The following is a 20,086-nucleotide window of genomic DNA, read 5'->3' as shown; positions in this document are numbered from 1 at the left end:
TCAATAAATGCACTTATAAGGAATAAAGTCTGTGTATGTCTCAGTATACAGTATACAGTAGGCTATACTACACGCTGGCCATCTGATGTACACAAAACTATTGTAATGTTATGATGACACGACGTGTCGTTATAAGATAGAGCTAATTTAAGTAGCCTATTGTAAGTTGTAGCATAATATTGAATCTAGCTCCACCCCCAACTCTGAATGACTTCCAGCGTCACTGTTAAAAAACGAGACTATCTTTTGAAAAATAACCTCACCTGTGTCCCTCCAACGGAATAAGCCCCAGAAGTTCTTCCTTAAAGCGATCTTGTCATGATCCTTGTTTCGTATCTGTCATGTCTTTGTGTTGTGTGTTTTATTTTGAAATGTTTTCCCCTCTTCTGTCATGTTAAGCTTCACTTCCTGTCTGCGTTTCCCTCCTGTGCCTGATTGTGTCATTGTGTTCACCTGTTGCCCCTGTGTTTCTCCTCCTCCTTCCAGCTGTCTCTCGTCTTGTGATTACCCATGTGTATTTAGTCCCTGTTCCCCTTTTGTCTGTTGTTCGGTGGTCGTCATTTCTTCCCTGATCTTGTCCATGTTACCTGCCTGTTCCTGTCGCCCTTCATGTCTGAAGCTAAATGTTTTTCATGTCCTGTGTTCCACTTGATTCGTGCTGTCGTCAACAGCTTTTGAATAAAGTTCGCTTTTTGTTTTTTACCCTTACCTGCTTCCCCTTGATTTACTGCACTTGGGTCCTGTTTCCCCAACCCTGACAGATCTCCATCCAAAAACCTCACATAGATGCATAGCTGGGCCATGTCAGTACAGTCAGTTGATATAAACTCCGCTTTTCGAAGTTTTTCCAAAAGCTTCCCTGACACATCCTTTGCAATACACAATTGTGGAGCTTCTCAACTCCGAAAACCTTTGAGCAGATTTTGAATTAGCCATCGATTTTCATAAAACTGCTAATATTTGAAATGTAAACCCTTGATTTCTCGCCTCAAAGTGAATTTGTAGTGATGAAATAGCATACGAAAATAGTAAAAACGTGCCGTTGTTCAATGGTGTCGAGTAATTTTCCGCTCCTTGCTTGAATGCCGAAATGAATGCTGGGATATATTCGCTGCCGAGTTAACACAAGTTAGCATCCGATGCATCTTTGGTAAAATGGGCGTGTCAAGAACATTTCCTGGAATACATCCAGGAACTTTTTCCGTTCTTGGTGAAAGCGAACTTGGGTTTGGGACAGTACTTGGGCAGCAAGAGATGACGTTTCACAAGAACACGAGCACACGAGTACAGACAAGAATGCATCTTGAGAAAGGCCACTCTTAGGAAGGTTCATAACAGAGTGAAATGACCTGATAGTACCTCAGTGGCAGCCGTGATAAGAGGGTGAGAGTGACAAGCATAAGTTTCACTTTCCTTTTTTATTTCAATTCCAACCTTTGTAATGAAGAATATATATATACGGTGCAGAGTAGATGCGCTTTCAGCAGTCCGCTTTACAGAAACTGTAGTCCCCCACAGCAGACGCACATTTATAATGTATGCTGGCGCATCATAAATACTTGGGATAGTGGAAGTGCAGTCGGATTCTCAAAGCACCGCAGTTTCTTTTCCTAAGTCCTTTTGAATTTTCCTATCCACTATTCCTTAACCCCGTGACGTTTCACACAAAGGTCAAGGAATAGTTATTAGTTGTTACAAACATATATAGTAATTAGGCGACCTACAACAGTTTATAGTCTTAAACCACAGTTGTTACATTCTTATAAATTGTTACATTCTTAAAATAGTTATCTGGCCCACTCTGTTCTGATTCTTTATATTTGATCATCTTTACATATAGTCTTGTTGCCAACTCATCCTGTAGTGAACCCAGAAATGTTGAGTTCAAATGTTAGATAGTCTGGTCCCCAGCACATAGCAACTGCTCGAGTAAGTAACTAGTAAAGTGTAATGCATTTCTTTCTTTGAGTAACCAGCCCGACTGCTGCTGACATCCCTATATTATTTACCTTCTGTTTCCTGTTCAGAAATGTTTCTGGATACACTACTGTAGGTCTCTATTTTACAGTGACTTAAGTGTACCTGTGTTTCCTCAGTTAATTCCCTTGTACCTGCTCTGCACCATTCGTTCTAACTGCTCTGTATCATATGCTCTGCTCTCCCAAACCAAACCATTACCTGAGAGTTTATCACCATCCATTCCTCCCAGAAACATTGTAATCCTCCAGCTCTCTGTGCTACTTACTGGCCCCTCTGGTAAGCTAAAAAGTGTGTGTGTGTGTGTGTGTGTGTGTGTGTGTGTGTGTGTGTGTGTGTGTGGGTGGGCGGGTGGATGGGTGGGTGTGTGTGTGGGGTGTGTGTGTGTGTGTGTGTGTGGATCTGCTCAATGCTTTTTCCTCTTGCACGTATGGTGTGTGTGTGTGTGTACAGTTCTGCTCAATGCTTTTTCCTCTTGCACTTGTTGATGAATAAGGAATGAAGTGCTGAGCCCATCTCTGCGGGGGAGTGATTCCTATAGCAGGCCTTCCTACTTGCGTACACACACACACACACACACACACACACACACACACACACACACACACACACACACACCAATGTACGATCAGGCATTTAAATGCATATAGAGATATAGACACACTCACGGATGCTCATGCACGCACACACACACACACACACACACACACACACACACACACACACACACACAAACACACACACACACACACACACACACACACACACACACACACAAACACACACACACACACACACACACACATACACACACACACACATAAAACACACTTCAGCCTGCTCCCAGGCGGTAATTATGTGGAGGCTGCACTGTCTCTCTGATGCATCCTGGGGATTATTTAAATGGTCAAATGAAGTGTTGTACCACGTAACTGAGTAGGCTCAGGGGAGCCTGGCCAATGGACAGACTGTGATAATGAGTGTGTGTGTGCACAACCAAGTACACGCTGCACTGGAACTGTGTGTGTGAAATTCTGCCATAATTTCTTTCAAACAAGCTGTGGGGAACACATTTCAGTCCCAAGTCGCCAGAGCGACTCAGTTGTGTTTTCTCTTACTAACAGTAGCCTCTGTTGGTTTTTGTTTGTACTTGGGACTGAATTATGACATGCAGGTAGAAAAATCTCCATTAGAAATAAGCACTATGAAGGTAAGGAGTTTGTTATAGAGTGGATGTAAACGACTTGTGCTGTCCCTTCTTACTTCCGCAGTCATTGTGATTCACGTCTGTCCCTACACACCACAGACAATAACTGGTCAAATATTTCATGGCATCTTGATGATATAATAGATCATCGGTCCAAAGTAAGAATTTAAATGCTAACTGGAATGGGGCAGACTGATATAAACAGTATACTTTGTTTGTGTGACACTTTAAGAGTTTGTGGGCACAGTAGTTCCTTTAGGTATGAAGGAACATTCCTGTGGATGCACTGATGTGTTAGAAGTGTACTCGATCCTGAATGAGACAGAAAGCCAGTGGAGGGAATGAAGGATGGGTGTGATGTGATCGTATTTTCGCACCCTCATCAGGATTCTAGCGGCACTGTACTGTATGTATTGGAGCTTCTGAAGGGTCCCGCTAGGAGTCCCGATGTGGAGACCGTTGCAGTAATCGAGCCTTGAAGATACAAAGGCATGGACCACTTTTTCCGCATCTGACAGGGAGAGTGTAGGATGGAGTTTTGCAATATTCCTGAGGTGGTAGAAGGAAGTTTTGCACATGTGTTTGATGTGGGTATCAAAGTTGAGATGACGGTCAATTCTGACACCCAGGTTTGTAACTGTTACGGAGAGTGGTATGTTTTGACCAGAAAAGGTGATGTGGGTTATGGGGGATGAGTGGACCTGTTTTGATTTGCCAACTAAAATAGCCTCTGTTTTGGTGCTATTTAGCTGCAGAAAGTTCTGTTGCATCCAAGCCTTTATTTCCTTAAGGCAGGTGTTTAAGGATGTTGAAGTCTGTGATGATGCATGGGTAATTGGGTCTGTCTTTATACACTGCCCGGAATGGATTTTTTCTTCCCTGATGGCACGGGCAGACGCCGCTCAGGTGCACGCCCAGCTGTCTTTATGTTGCGTAGCTCTGAAAGAAGCAGGGCGCTGAGCTCGAGAAGGTAACTGTTCGTGTTTTAAGTGGGCGTGGAGATCCACAACAATATTCAGGGTTTTGTTGTAGAATTCCACTGATTCACTGACTGTTGTGAAATTACAGGGGGCGGGATTTGCTCGAGGTCCAGAGCCATGTTACCTGTGTTGTTGTGTTTCATATTTCTGAAATGGATTTGGCGTTAGGGCTTGGTGTGGTGAGGCAATTTGAACTCCATTGAAATGACCTTGTGATCCGATCAACATGCTGTTTTAAGTTGTGAACATCCAGTAGTTGTAAAACCTCAGCTGCAGGTTGGCGGGAGGGCCTGTCAACATGGATGTTCAAATCCCCGAGTATCAAAGTATTTGCAGATGTGGTGACGTGAAGTGAGAAGTTACTTTATCTCTGAGATGAAGGCTGGGTTTGGTTTGGGTGGCCAGTAGATGATAAGAATATTCATGGGAAAAGGGGGTTTGCATTTGAATGCAAGGCATTCAAAGGACGATAGGTCAGGAAGAGACAAGGGGGTCAGTTTCAGGTCGATGTATTACGGCTAAGCCGCCACCACGACCAGTGCGGCAGGCTTTCTCCAAGTAATTATAGCCAGAAGGACAGGTCTGATGATGTGGCAGTAGTTTGACAGGGCGCTAAGCTTACCAGAGGGAATGAATGGAGTCTCCAAACTGGTAATAAAGAAACATTCTACGGGAGCTTCTGTGGATGTAGCGGCGTCAGCGTAGAATTCCAAGTTGTTTAATTGCTGCGATACAGGTTGGAGTGCTTAACTCGAGCAACTGCGTGATAGAGTACTTTATCGTCATGCCGGTCAGGACAGATACAGAGTTGGTAGCTGTTTGTGTTTGCCACGGACCTGCCGACCAGAGATGGGAAAAGAGCCAGACACACAGAAAGATCCACAGCATGGCAGATGAGCAGAGCTGGGTGGAGAAGTTGAGCTGAAATTATTTGTAGTAGGTGTCACTGCTGGCGTAGCAGCTACCGTTAGCTAACACTCGCAGCTTAATGTTAGTAGTAGGGATGCACCGATTGCAGAAATGTCGGCCGATACGGATGTTAAGAATAACATTTTTGCCGATGGCCGATGTTTTACTATGTAACCTGTAATGGTAGCACAATGCAGACGGCAGCCTATCCCTTTAAGAGAGAGAGTGGGGGATACGTGTGTGCATGTGTAAGCGCGAGAGAGAGGTTGAGCGAGCCATTGTAAGTTTCTGGAAGTTAGCGGGAGTAGCAGCAAGTATACACCGATTCGGTGAGCGATTTGTGTATGTCGCCATCTAGCGACGGGGCCATTGCTGCGGTGTGCGTGCTCAATCATTACACTCATTATCCATTCAACAGTCATTGATGCTATCAATAATAGCAAGATAACCATAACCCCAAATGAATAAAGTTACTTGGTTGGACGATGTCAAACAGTGGCCTCCAGTTACTGATGAAGGTATCAGAAATTACTGATATTAATTCATGAATTAATTTAATTAAATATTAGTAAACGGAAAGTAGAAGGAGATGTAAACACAGCTAGCTTCCGTTGAATTGACTTACTGACCTTAGCATGCTAACTAGCATTTAATCTTTAAGGACAGCCCACGTGATTAAAAAATAATGTCATTATTAATGTTGGAATTAAATACTTGTTTCAGCAATAAGTATGACATATTAAAATAGGATACAGCAAGAAAATAGACTGTCAACACACATCGCTATGTGTTGACGTTTGTTGTAGCTAACATGCTAACGCAAGCTTACATGACATTTCATTAACATGATATGGCTGCGACGTGATCAAAAACAAAAACACTTTTTTGCTTCGTTTTAGATATTCAGGAGTATTTTATTCTTCGGCTGGCCAGTGATGACCAACAAAACAAAAACTACAGGTCACTGATAGAAGGTCAAAACTACCTGAGCTCTGGATGGGTCGGGCAAATTGTGTGTCTCGCATACAGACTTCTTCCATAATTGAAGCTTTTGGCTGTTATTGAAGCAGCCGATGATGGCACACGCCCTTCCAGACTGTCTGGGCATAATTATTGCTTTTCACAAATCTCGTTCACAAATCCAGCGAAATATCCCTTTTACTGTCTATGGAAATACCGCAAAATACACACCGCACGCACACCGCATCAATGGCGGCCGCTCTACTTCCGGTCACTTCGCCGAATCGGTGTATAACAAAGTCACAAATATATACGACGGCCTCCCAAGAACACTGAAGAATGGATTTAATTTACCGATCCTCCAGACACCCGGTACACGGGGCTGAAGTCCTGCAGCATGCGCAGCGTGCAGCAGCAGGAGAGGAGACGCTCCAGAAGCGGCAACAGACAGTTCCAGTGTCCTCACCCTAGCGTCCAACCTGAGCTGATGAATATACAAAAACACTACACTAATTTCAAAACTTAAAGGTCTCCTATTATGCTATATTTGAACAATAAACTGTAGGTCTCATATCTATACAAAACTTGTCTGTGAAGTGTTTTGCTCAAAATACCAAACAGATCCCCTATTCGCCTTATTCACCTGGCGGCCATTTTGAAACTCGAACGAGGCTGAGGGGTACACAAACCCGGAAGTTTGACTCCGACGCATACGATCTATGGAAGATTCAGCAGCACCAGCAATGGAAACTCCAGTGTGGACCACCAACCTTTCTTGTTTGCCAGAATTAACAATTCAAAATGTGGAGCAGTGGGCCAGTACCGACTGCTCCACACACACACACACACACACACATACACTGAGTGTGCAGTGAACCTTCCTCAACCCTGGATACACTGCTCCAAGAACTGAGCAACTCTTATCTTATGAATGTTAATACTTAGCTTACCTTATCACTTACCTGATAGTTATACTGTCATTATACTATCATTGTCAACAAGCAATAGCAACATGCACCTAGCGCTGTCTGGCTTTGCTAATTTGAAACAAGATAATACTGTATTTGAGTAGATATCAATGAGGCTTATGTGATATTACATCAACTAGAGATAACATGTTAATGAGATAAAATCAACATGTTATTTTCAGTCAGACAGGGAAAGGTACATCGTTGATAAAACTCATAATGAACATTTAGCAAGCTGGTTTAAACTGTGGCACTGCTCTGCGAACTGAGCAGTTTGCCCACAGCACTATGATACCTGTATGTTGTACGGTGACTCATTTTTCCGCACCGAGGGAAAAGACCTAGCCCTCACAAATATGTGTGTTGGGCTCCTATTAACTGTCGATTAAATACATGTTAAGTTTTAAATAAAATCAAACATAGTACAGTCAACAACTCCATATCACAGCTAAGCTTACTACCCCTAGCTGCTACACGCTAGCAGAAACTGAGGTAAATTAGCGTCCATTCTTACCTTCAATGTCGTGGATAAAACCTTCGATCCAGTTACTGTATCCTTTAATTAACACCGCCCGGGGGATGTTGCAGTCGGTACTGGCCCACTGCTCCACATTTTGAATTGTTAATTCTGGCAAACAAGAAAGGTTGGTGGTCCACACTGGAGTTTCCATTGCTGGTGCTGCTGAATCTTCCATAGATCGTATGCGTCGGAGTCAAACTTCCGGGTTTGTGTACCCCTCAGCCTCGTTCGAGTTTCAAAATGGCCGCCAGGTGAATAAGGCCAGAGAACTTTTAATATTGACGAGAACGTTCACTCTCAAAACCGTTCCGGTATGGTACTGCACCTGGGGGGCGCTGGTGGGCCAGTGCAGAATGAATGTGGTCCTATGGAGCTCCACCCATAGATTCCTACATTTCTTTGGATATAATTTTTTTTTAAATCACTGCTATAGTTTTTTAAACATGGAATGGATAATCCTCACAAACGACACATAGCTAGTATTTTATATTCGCTTGATTTTGACTAAAATTAGGTTTTTGTAAATCGGATGACGTCATGCGTGATAAATTGCTTTACGGCACCTTGTGTCTCTCCTTCCCTTTCCTTTCCCTCGCAGCAACAGCTGCATACGATCGCAGCTGATTTGGCTCCGTGGGACCAGAGAACTTTTAATATTGACTGATTATATATTATTATTATTGATTATAAGCTGAAATAGGACAGTCCTTTTTGAGAATTTTTGCAATTAATTGCAGCACACTGACGCGGCATCTTTATCTTAATCAACTTTTTTTTACGGAATGTTTAATGTTTAATGTTCTAGAAAGCGGGATTTATCCTTAAGGTAGCAATATAGCAATATCGAACATACGCTCAAGGTAAGAAAACAAACACATGCTCGTAATCAGTTAACTTTCAAATTTATTTTTACAATACAATGTATGTGTGTGGTAGGATCAGTACATCCAAAGTTGACCATAATCAAATAAAAAAGTTCGATTGTAATGTCCTTTCAGAGTCCTCCTTAAGAGCTTTCTTCTTCTTCTCTTTTAACGGCGGTTGGCACCTTAAGAGCGTTGTTGATATTCTGTGGACAGGTACCACAAAGCGTATTCTTCGGTCGTAACCAGTCGTGAGTTCTTCATTGACCAATCGGCTTTCATTAGCCAGATGCTAGCAGAACCTGGGTCGCAACTGCCCAACCTGTAAGAAAACAAAAGGCTATGACCCCCAGATTATTCCACTTTTGACGAAAAATCCCTGTCGACCTCTCGGAAACCACAGTAGTATTTTGGATTTTGTAGACGATATGCTAGGAGAATGATGTAGCTAGCCGCCTAGCTCCATAGGGGTCCATGTATTCTGCACTCGCCCGCGATCGCCCCCTAGGTGAACTGCAGCCAAATTCGGTACAATGGGGGTGAATAGAGAGTGAAGGGGCTTTCCGTAGACGGGCTTTGATAAGGCGAATTGTAGCATGCTTCACCCCCCTCTATTTCAGCCCTGTTCCTGAAGCGCTGATTCTGTGACTGTAGCTTAGTTTAAATGAACTAGCTGCTGCTGGCCACGCCCCTTTGGAGCTGCTGCTGGCCACGCTTCTTTGGAGCTGCTGCTGGCCACGCCCCTTTGGAGCGTCATGATCTCTCCTGTGAAGAGAGTTTTCTACCGGGAGAAACTCAGCTAAACGCTGCCGTGATTATTATGTTCCAAACCACATCCAGCATTATTTCTGAAACACTTCTCAGTGTTTACCACTAGAACAGACATTATATGTATTATACAACAACTCTAAGTCCAGTGGCGGCTGGTGGAGTTTTCTCCAGGGGGGGCTATAGGCCTACCATAAAAAAAAGCATGCATACATACTAAGGCAGGGGTTTTCAACCGGTGGTCCGCGGACCCCTGGTGGTCCGCGGCGGCATTGCATGTGGTCCGTGACAAGAGCCTATGTTGATCAGTTCACCATTGTTTTTTTTTAATATAAATTCGCTTTGATATTTCAACACATTTCCAGAATACCGTTACATATCGTGAAAAATATGTTTAAAATAATATAAAGGAAATTCAAGCTGACAGAATGTAGCCTTGCGCCTATCCAGTCTATGGTAGCCTGTGATTCGCTAATGGTAATGAGTTGCGTCGCTAACCTCACTTATTATTCATTACGTACAGTCTTGCGAGCAAAGTTGACACACATTTATAAGCATAGCCGACGAGAGTATTTTAAGATAGGTTGTAGTACAGCAAACATTTGTTACATATGTACTAGTCTAGCTATATATCTAGCACCAATGGATCGTTTTGTAGTGAGGAAAGTGCCAGAGGGACAGGCTGCCATGACAGAGGGTCAGGCTGCCACGACAGAGGGACAGGCCGCCACGATAGGGCAAGGACAGGCTTCCGAAGCGTCAACTTCGCAAAAAAGACGAAAAAGAAAATACAATGAGGAATATGTTAAATATGGATTCACAGTGACGACAGACAGAGCAGGAGAGGAGGTACCACTGTGTTTCGTATGTTCAACAATTCTCTGTAATGAAGCTATGAAGCCGTCGAAACTTACGCGGCATATGGAGACGCATCACGTCCACTTGAAGGCCAAACCCGTTGAGTACATGCAACAGATGTTGCGTGATTTCAAAGGACAGCAGGCTACCATGAGGAAGAGTGCAAAAATAAATGAAAACGCACTGAAAGCATCGTATCTGGTCGCTCTCAGGGTTGCAAAAAGTAAGAAGCCCCATACCATTGCAGAGCAGCTTATATTGCCAGCAGCCATAGATATGTGCAGAGCTATGGTAAGCGAAGAATGTGCCAACAAATTAAAAACTATTCCGTTGTCAGACAACACAATCGGAAGACGAATTGGGGAAATGGCAAATGATGTCAAAGACCAGCTGATGGCAAAACTTCAGACAGTTCTGTTTTCCCTTCAAATCGACGAGACGACAGATGTTACTAATGATGCGCAACTGTTAACATTTGTGCGATACGAGGACAGTGGCACTATGTGCGAGGAATTTCTTTTTTGCAAACCACTGCCCGGGCGAACTACCGGTGTAGAAATATTTAAAGCACTGGACGATTTTTTCACGGAGCACTATATCTCGTGGCAGAGGTGCGTTGCATTATGCAGCGATGGGGCCCGAGCCATGAGTGGCAGCAAGACTGGACTGTTTGCGCATGTAAGGAGGGTGGCTCCGGGGGTAATTTGGACACACTGCCTGATTCATAGAGAGGCTCTCGCCTCCAAAGATCTCAGTGTTGAGCTCAGTGGTGTGTTTGATGTCGTTGTCAAGACGGTCAACTTCATAAAACGAAACGCATTGAATACACGCCTGTTTTCATCCCTATGCCATGACTTGGGAAGTGAACACAGCTCTCTCCTTTATCATTCAGAGGTGCGTTGGCTGTCTCGCGGCGCTGTGCTCGCCCGTGTGTTTGAACTACGCGGAGCTATCTACGAGTTCTTGTGCGAGAAGCATTCTGATCTGGCTTCCAATTTCAACGATAGTTACTGGTTAACTAAGCTGGCGTACCTCACAGATGTTTTTGCAGAGCTGAACAAGTTGAACAGCTCCATGCAAGGGAGAGATGCAAACGTCATGCAGCTCTACGAGAAGCTCGACGCATTTGTGAAAAAAATGTCAAAGTGGATCGAACGAGTGGAGAGCAATAACTTGGCGATGTTTCCTTCAGTTGAGGAATACCCTGACAGCACTGACATCAACGACACTATATGTGAGCATTTGAGGAAGCTTGTGCGTCAATTCGCAAAGTACTTCACTGATTCGGAAGAGTGGCGCCGTGACAGCAAGTGGATCCTGCTCCCATTCAGTGACGATGCATCAGTAGGGTCAAGTCTGACGGCTGTGGAAGAGGATAAGCTGATTGAGATGTCCACAGACTCTGTCAGGAGGCATATGTACGACACACAGCCCCTTGTTAAATTCTGGATAAGTTGCCAGACAGAATTTCCACAGCTTGCTGCAAAAGCAATGAGGTGTCTTTTGCCCTTTCCAACCACATACCTGTGTGAGAGTGGTTTTTCTACACTGGCGTACTTAAAGAATAAGTACAGGGCTAGGCTTGATCCAGAGAATGACATGAGACTGTCTCTGTCTACCATTTCGCCACGAATAGACAGGCTGTGTGGACTTCACCACGCCCAGATATCACACTGACAGGTAGGCCTAATTCTCCCATGTTTTCACTGTTACGACCCTGGCGGGTTTAGGCCCCGCCCTGTGTTAATGGTAAGCCTGTTCTCTCTCCCTGCTTTTCTCAATCTCTCTCTGCTTTTCTCAATCTCTCTGTCTCTACAGCAGGTGATTGGTGACAGGTCTGTCCTGGCTGGGTTATAAAAGCCCTGACCAGCCAGCAGTTGAGGCTGCCTTGGTCTTCATTTGTTGGATTTTGGTTCTCCGGTGTTGTTGGATTTTTGTTCTCCGTTGTTGTTTTGTCACACACCTAGACTGACTTTGCATGACATTTTTAGTTACTTTTCCCAATACTGAATTGCACAACACTTTATTATTCTTTATTCTTTCTTTAAAATAATCTTTAATTTAATTTAATTTAATAAATCTACTTTTATTATTATAAAATCTGCGTGGCCTCTCTTTCATGTTTCATGCATTGAGCTATGCATGTAACACCAAATACACACGCGCACGCGCAGGCACATCAGTGGGCCGCGGATTGCTTTCTAGTCCGAATGGTGGTCCCTGGGACAAAACCAGTTGAAAACCCCTGTACTAAGGTATCAAACGAGTGTATTTACATACATGAAAACAACAAAAACAACATTATAGATGGATAGATAGAAGTGCAAAGAGAAACAAGTGCGATATATAGAGTATGTACAGTATATGCAGTTAAGAGTGATTATGTAAAAATAAGGGCAGTATAAAGAGGTGGGAATAATTAGCATAGTATAAACAGATGTAGTATGAACAAATATACAGACTTGCTATATTACTATACAGAGGGCCAATATACATACAGTGGGGCAAAAAAGTATTTAGTCAGCCACCAATTGTGCAAGTTCTCCCATTTAAAAAGATGAGAGAGGCCTGTAATTTTCATCATAGGTATACCTCAACTATGAGAGACAGAATGAGAAAAAAAAATCCAGAAAATCACATTGTAGGATTTTTAATGAATTAATTGGTAAATTCCTCGGTAAAATAAGTATTTGGTCACCTACAAACAAGCAAGATTTCTGGCTCTCACAGACCTGTAACTTCTTCTTTAAGAGGCTCCTCTGTCCTCCACTCGTTACCTGTATTTATGGCACCTTTTTGAACTCGTTATCAGTATAAAAGACACCTGTCCACAACCTCAAACAGTCATACTCCAAACTCCACTATGGCCAAGACCAAAGAGCTGTCAAAGGAGACCAGAGACTAAATTGTAGACCTGCACCAGGCTGGGAAAACTGAATCTGCAATAGGTAAGCAGCTTGGTGTGAAGAAATCAACTGTGGGAGCAATTATTAGAAAATGGAAGACATACAAGACCACTGCTAATCTCCCTCGATCTGGGGCTCCACGCAAGATCTCACCCCGTGGGGTCAAAATGATCACAAGAACGTTGAGCAAAAATCCCAGAACCACACGGGGGGACCTAGTGAATGACCTGCAGAGAGCTGGGACCAAAGTAACAGAGGCTACCATCAGTAACACACTACGCCGCCAGGGACTTAAATCCTGCAGTTCCAGACGTGTCCCCCTGCTTAAGCCAGTACATGTCCAGGCCCGTCTGAAGTTTGCTAGAGGGCATTTGGATGATCCAGAAGAGGATTGGGAGAATGTCATATGGTCAGATGAAACCAAAATAGAACTTTTTGGTAAAAACTCAACTCGTCGTGTTTGGAGGAGAAAGAATGCAGAGTTGCATCCAAAGAACACCATACCTACTGTGAAGCATGGGGGTGGAAACATCATGCTTTGGGGCTGTTTTTCTGCAAAGGGACCAGGACGACTGATCCGTGTAAAGGAAAGAATGAATGGGGCCATGTATCGTGAGATTTTGAGTGAAAACCTCCTTCCATCAGCAAGGGCACTGAAGATGAAGCGTGGCTGGGTCTTTCAGCATGACAATGATCCCAAACACACCGCCAGGACAACGAAGGAGTGGCTTCGTAAGAAGCATTTCAAGGTCCTGGAGTGGCCTAGCCAGTCTCCAGATCTCAACCCCATAGAAAATCTTTGGAGGGAGTTGAAAGTCCGTGTTGCCCAGCGACAGCCCCAAAACATCACTGCTTTAGAGGAGATCTGCATGGAGGAATGGGCCAAAATACCAGCAACAGTGTGTGGAAACCTTGTGAAGACTTACAGAAAACGTTTGACCTCTGTCATTGCCAACAAAGGGTATATAACAAAGTATTGAGATGAACTTTTGTTATTGACCAAATACTTATTTTCCACAATAGTTTGAAAATAAATTCTTTAAAAATCCTACAATGTGATTTTCTGGATTTTGTTTTCTCATTTTGTCTCTCATAGTTGAAGTGTACCTATGATAAAAATTACAGGCCTCTCTCATCTTTTTAAATGGGAGAACTTGCACAATTGGTGGCTGACTAAATACTTTTTTGTCCCACTGTATATAATAAATATCTATCTATCTATATATCTCTATATCCAATGTCCGAACTACGGGGGGACTCGGGGGATCCGAGACCCCCTGAAACTGACACGAGACCCCCCGAAAACATGATTTGGGAAATGTTGGGGGGTCTCTAAAATAGTGTTTTCGAGATCCGTGCTCTGAGTCAAGCGCAAGAACAAGCGCACCCCCTCGGCATAGTTCGAACACTGTCTATATCTATCTCTAGATATATCTCTATATCTATATATTTAAATAATATATATCATATATAACATGGACAATACACATACTTTATGACAGAAGGCTTTGACGTAAGCCCCGCCGCCAAATCCAGCTGCATTCAGCTCGGGGCGCAGGAGAGGTGCGCCCCAACATCGTCCTATCTCTTGTATTGAAGAGGAGCTACTGCGCATGTGCAACTTTTAGGCAAAGATTCCTGCGCCCCAGGGCGGAAATACGTCAACAATCAGACAATGTCAACGAACGAAACAACAACTCATCATTAACTATGAAATATTTATCTTGCACATCTAAAAAATATATACATATACTTCGAAATATTTTTATTTTATTATTTCATTTTTAAAAAAAATGTTTATGTCTTATTCAAGGAAATGTGGTGAGAGGTGAGTGGTGGGGCGGCGCCCTAGCGCCCTCTATTGGCCAGCCGCCACTCTCTAAGTCCCTCCTGCAGACATCCTGCTGAACACACACAGACAGAGGTGCTGCGGACAGTATATGGGGGACGATAGGTTGGTACGTGTCACATGGGCGGGACGTTTCCTGGAGTTTAATGTAAACAGAGTTGGGTGTAACGCGTTACAAACGTAACAGAGTTACAGTAATGCATTACTTTTTGCTGTAACGCAGTAAGGTAACACATTACTTGTGAAATTTGGGTAATACCCGTTACAATTCTCAGTAACGCAGTTACAACACATTTTAACCCGAAATAAATTATACATCAAGTATTACCTGGCATTTTATTAATATTTAATGCCATTTATCTTTTGTTGCTTTGTTCTGACAGCTGAACTTGCTGCTCCTCACAGAGAGAAGAGAGAGAGGAGAAGCTTTGTGAATTACTTTAAATTATGGATAACGTTAGATAGCCCCCATTGTTCTGTGGGTCAAATGAAAGACAGCCTACACACACTTGCTTATCTGCGACCCACTCAAAATGGGACTGCGACCCACTTTTGGGTCACGACCCACCAGTTGAGAACCACTGGTATAAAACATATCAAAATTGCATTTTGCATAATAGGGGACCCTTAACGGAAACAGAAAACGTTACAATCCTGAACGTCACAAATATATTATGGGTCTGATATCCCTCTGTTTCAGACCCGTTTTCTAAGTGCTGATTCTGTGACTTTCCCTTTCATGCAAATGTGCTGAAGCTGGCGACGCCCCTTTGGTGCGCATGCAGCTCTGTGTCTGAAGAGAGAAGTTTCTAACGGAGAAACTCAGCTACTGCTGTGATTAAACGCCATATTATGTTCCAAACCACATCCAGCCATATTTCTGAAACACTTCTCAGTGTTTACCACTAGAGCAGCGCTCCTGCCCAGTTGTGTGCGTCACTCGTTAGTCCCCTGGTTTCCGTTGTGTTGGAGCTTTTTGCAGCGTTTTTTATTTGCAGTGTTTGGTAAATGCAGCTTTTAGTAAATGCTGCTCATGTTTCCTCAAGTTGTTCAGTAATTGTAAAAATTGCTTTATAAATCCCCCACTGTTAAACCCTGGGGAATGTTTGAGAGGAGGAGCCCACACACGTTTCAGGAGGGTTTGTGGTAACTGTCATATACAGAGTTGTTGAAGCATTGATGGATGAGTTTAACGGCTGTCTGTCATTCCAGGGATTTAAAAAATAATTACTGCCAATGCAACAGGTTCACTCACTTCATCTTTCTTCAAAAAATGAGGAGGATTAAGTTGAATGGCATTAGGTACCTTGCACTTGCTGAATTCATTTCAGCAGTAGGTTCCACAGATCCAAAAAGGTTCCAAACATGTTCCACATAGGGTACCTGTTCCTGTATCAATGCATCAGTGTGAATTGACTGGTTTAAAAGTACATTATAATGTATTGTGTGGTTCTTTTTGTGATGGAAACTTCTGGAGCAATGGAGATGAAACTCAGAGAGACACGGTGAGAGCTGGAACTTTGATGGCAAACACTGAAGGTTCATTATGAAGTTAACGGCTGGAGAACTGACAAGACATTTGCTGCAGCCACGAGTTGACAGAGCGGTTGCCCGACCAATCATGAAGATCTCTACTACAATATAAGGTTTTAACCAGTTCAGAGTGAATAATCAACATTCCTCATTAGCAAGACTAAACAAATATGGATCGTAAATATAACAAACGCTGTCATACATGGAAAAGAATGTGCGTCAGGGAACCTACGTTCCAGATAAGAAGGGCTTCTAGATGTCCCTAAACAATAAACTCATCTCAAATCTCATGTCAGCTTGTGCTCGGTCATAGAGTGGCATCAACAAAGCGCCCAAGCTGCCCCTCCTTAAGGGAGATTACAGCAACCTGAAGGCCAAAGAACTATGCCATGGGAAATAGACACAGAGGAAGGAGAAAGTTATGAACTGTGTCAAAGGTTAAATCCCTAAGCTAAATATTCCATAACACTGATATGAGCTTGCACATTCTTAAAGCCTGAAAAGTAAAAATGTAATAGTTTCTTCTTGTGTCAAGTGACGATGTGAAAGGGTCTATAGCTGGTGGTGAAGTTGCAGAGTACTATCAGCTAGATTCCTGCAATGCATCTGCCTGCCCCATTATGGTTGGTCAATTCCACTCTGATCGAATTTTCCCATAAAATGTTTTGCCATATTCATAACATAAAGCCTGCTGCCTCATGATCCAACGACTTAAAAAACCTTTTTTTTAAGACTATTCCGTCCAGCCTCTGACCTTAAATAGCTGCTGTTATTATCATTATTTTACAATATGTCAGAATTATATTAATTCTAAGTCACTCTACACTATACTTGTGTCTGCTGCCAGGTGACCCATTGCCTCTACATATATTCATTAAACTGAAAATAAAGTGGTCCTCTCCTGACCCTGAGAAATTTGAAAGTGATTTTGTTCACTTTCAACAATATCCTCTGGTGGATTATTACTTTTCCCATATGCTGCTTATTCCAAGTCAAGCTTTTAGCAATTGTAATTGTAATGGCTGGTCCCTCCATTATAATGACAGGCCCCCGTCAATCAGGCTAACTGACAGACTGCCGGCATTAGCATAACATCTGCTCCACTTGATCACTTTCTGTGATTACCAGGAGACCTTGCTGGTCAACACTGAGCGTCAGTGTTGATCGCATTTTATGTAAATAAGTCAGTTGTTGTGATGGGATGAAACCTGAAGCTGCGGGATTGAAGAATGAAGAACAGTTGTTGAGAAGGGCTTACTAAAAGGGCTGAGTGGAGTTGTTCTAGTACACCAAGAAAAGATGTGTCGACCTACAGTTTTATTATCAAATCACTATGTGTATGTCATTGTTATCAAGCTAACGTGCAATTGCATCAAATGTTGTAAGAATTTATCAAATGTCTCCATAAACTAAACAACATCTAATGTTATCCACAGACTCCACCCCTAAATAAACTGCTGCTTCATTTGCTTTTAATGTCCACCAACTACAGCTGTGCACGCAGCTTCAGAGCTACCATGCGTTTGCGCTTCTGGATCCAAGGTCCAAATGTCCGAGGTGTAGGCCACAGGAAAACACACACAGCCTGTTTTAAAACTGCAGCGTCATCAGTGAAAAGGATGAAACATACAGTACACGTCAATGCAATTCCACCGTTTCACACCTCTGTTACAAAAATGAATCTGACTTTTTAGCTAATTAAGTCATAATTATGCAAGAAATGTGTTAATATATTTGAAGAATGAAGTCATAACATAATAAATTACTTTGTTTTGCTCATTGTTTTTTGAATTACAAATGCAGGGTTACCAGTTATCAGAACAGTGAAGAGCTTCTGTTTAAAGGCCAGGGTCACGGGTCCTTTGCTTCATGTCTGATTAAACACACCTTTGCTCTGGCTGCTTTGCCTCCATGATAATTCTTATTGAAAAGCTCAGAGAAGCAGCTGTGTGCTGCACGTCTGTCTGGTGAATTCTGAAAAACAATCAGATCTCATATTATGAACATCAGCACCAAGGAGGTGAGCTCTGTGCTTGATCAGAGCTTCTTGTATTCTACAGTCAATTCCAGTGTTCCTGCTCTCAACCAGTGGCAGCTCCACACCAATTTACTGGGGGCGGGCCAGGCTGGGGCCAGTTATTTTATGAGTGGGGCAGTGAGACATAAGAAGTTATTGCAGAAAATAAAAATAAAATACACTAGTTGGTATTTTTATCTGTACAGGTATTCTGCTCAATAACTTTAAGTGGCAGTTCTTTCTTTCAGTAGTTATTATTTTCATTTACAGTATTTCAAGGGTTTTTATTATCATGTGCACTGTAACTACAGTGCAGTTATTGCAATGAAAATCTTAGGTCCCGAGCTTCTCCAAAAATGCAGCATATTATAAAACATAAGACAAAATAATAATAACAAAACAAAAAAATGTTGCTAATTGAAAGAGAGTTGTTTACATTTGAGTCAAATGGTACAGGTTTTGTTGCTAGACCAGTCTATAAGTAATGTGGGTAAAGTAAATAAATAATTATAATAATATTTGTATATAAATAAAAATGTATTTAAAAATAAATAAATAGAATAAGCTAAATTATGCATTGAATGTTGAAAGTGACCAAGTATATGTAGGATTCTATGTACACGTAAAAAGAATTAAATGAAATCACATAATCAGTATTTGCTGCAACACTGAATATATTGAACAGTTCAATCTCTGCTGTCCTTCTGGGTTTCTGAATCCCAGGCGGAGTTTTCCTCTTGTTTCACATCAAAGCAACAACATCCTGCGTTTTCTAGTCTCTCAGCATCTAGGCTTGGAGCTTACTTGATGTAAAAAAGAAACAGCCTCTGGTCGGAGAGAACAAGTGTTGATGTTGTCCTGCGTGCTTCAGCCGGCCAGTGGCGGTGTACTACACTAAGGGGTCTGACAGAGTTACAAAAGTTCTGCATATCGGGCCAGCACTATATCCAATAAATCGTAATATTATACACTTTACTTTTTGAGGGGGGGGGGGGCACAGAGGGGTCCCAAGTCAGTCCCCTAGTCTCATCCAATCTGTTGACCATGACAGATAATGATTTTGTCACTGCTTCACCCTGAATGTTCTGAGAGTAGGCATGAAAATAGTTTAGAATTTAAGACAATGTGAAGCTCGACAAAAAACATATTCTGTATGAATGTAAGATAGTCCCCTTAACATATCAGCCTGTCAGAAGAAATTCAGATCACTTATTGTGTGTGTGTGTGTGTGTGTGTGTGTGTGTGTGTGTGTGTGTGTGTGTGTGTGTGTGTGTGTGTGTGTGTGTGTGTGTGTGTGTGTGTGTGTGTGTCATAGTCAGTCATGACTGACAGTAAAGGAGGAATTGAAAGGCGTACATACGATTTAAATCACATTCATAGCTCCATCCTCCTGGGGAGTAACCAACAGTTTTGAGGAACACTATGCCATTTTCCAATATAGGAGGCATGGACTTTGCATGTAAACTGTTTCCAGATGCAAGAAAAAGCAAATAAACAAAGCTTGTTTTTAACAAATAAAAATAAATCACCAGAACCTGTGAGGTCCAGGCTGAGCTCTGGCTCAATCTTTCGACCTCTTCCAAACGGTGTTCAAATCTAAACAACACAGAGGAGAACGCCCAGATACACTTACCTGTTGCATTTCATACATTTACATTGGACTCATAAATGGAAAACCTGAAATGTTAACTTTAGTAACATTTATTGTCAACAAATGTAATTGTTTTATGTTAAAAATCTGTGTTTGAGCAAGGCAGCTAGAGTACTGCCA

The 20,086-nt window shown here is 42.5% G+C and overlaps 1 protein-coding gene across 1 annotated transcript; it reads left to right on the top strand.

Annotated features, from left to right (window-relative positions):
- The first annotated feature begins 9,381 nt into the window (after nt 1-9,381).
- On the top strand, nt 9,382-12,257 carry LOC134859470 (protein FAM200A-like). Its single transcript, XM_063875979.1, has 2 exons — nt 9,382-11,690; nt 11,829-12,257. Exon 1 carries the CDS (start codon nt 9,606-9,608, stop codon nt 11,685-11,687), a length of 2,082 nt encoding a protein of 693 aa, XP_063732049.1. The 5' UTR covers nt 9,382-9,605; the 3' UTR covers nt 11,688-11,690; nt 11,829-12,257.
- Nucleotides 12,258-20,086: the final 7,829 nt, after the last annotated feature.

The sequence above is a fragment of the Eleginops maclovinus genome, chromosome 23, assembly GCF_036324505.1.
Source record: "Eleginops maclovinus isolate JMC-PN-2008 ecotype Puerto Natales chromosome 23, JC_Emac_rtc_rv5, whole genome shotgun sequence".
NCBI classification, from domain to species: domain Eukaryota; kingdom Metazoa; phylum Chordata; class Actinopteri; order Perciformes; family Eleginopidae; genus Eleginops; species Eleginops maclovinus.
The sequence above is the reverse complement of the archived record's forward strand: the minus strand, read 5'-3'. Positions and strand labels throughout refer to the sequence as shown.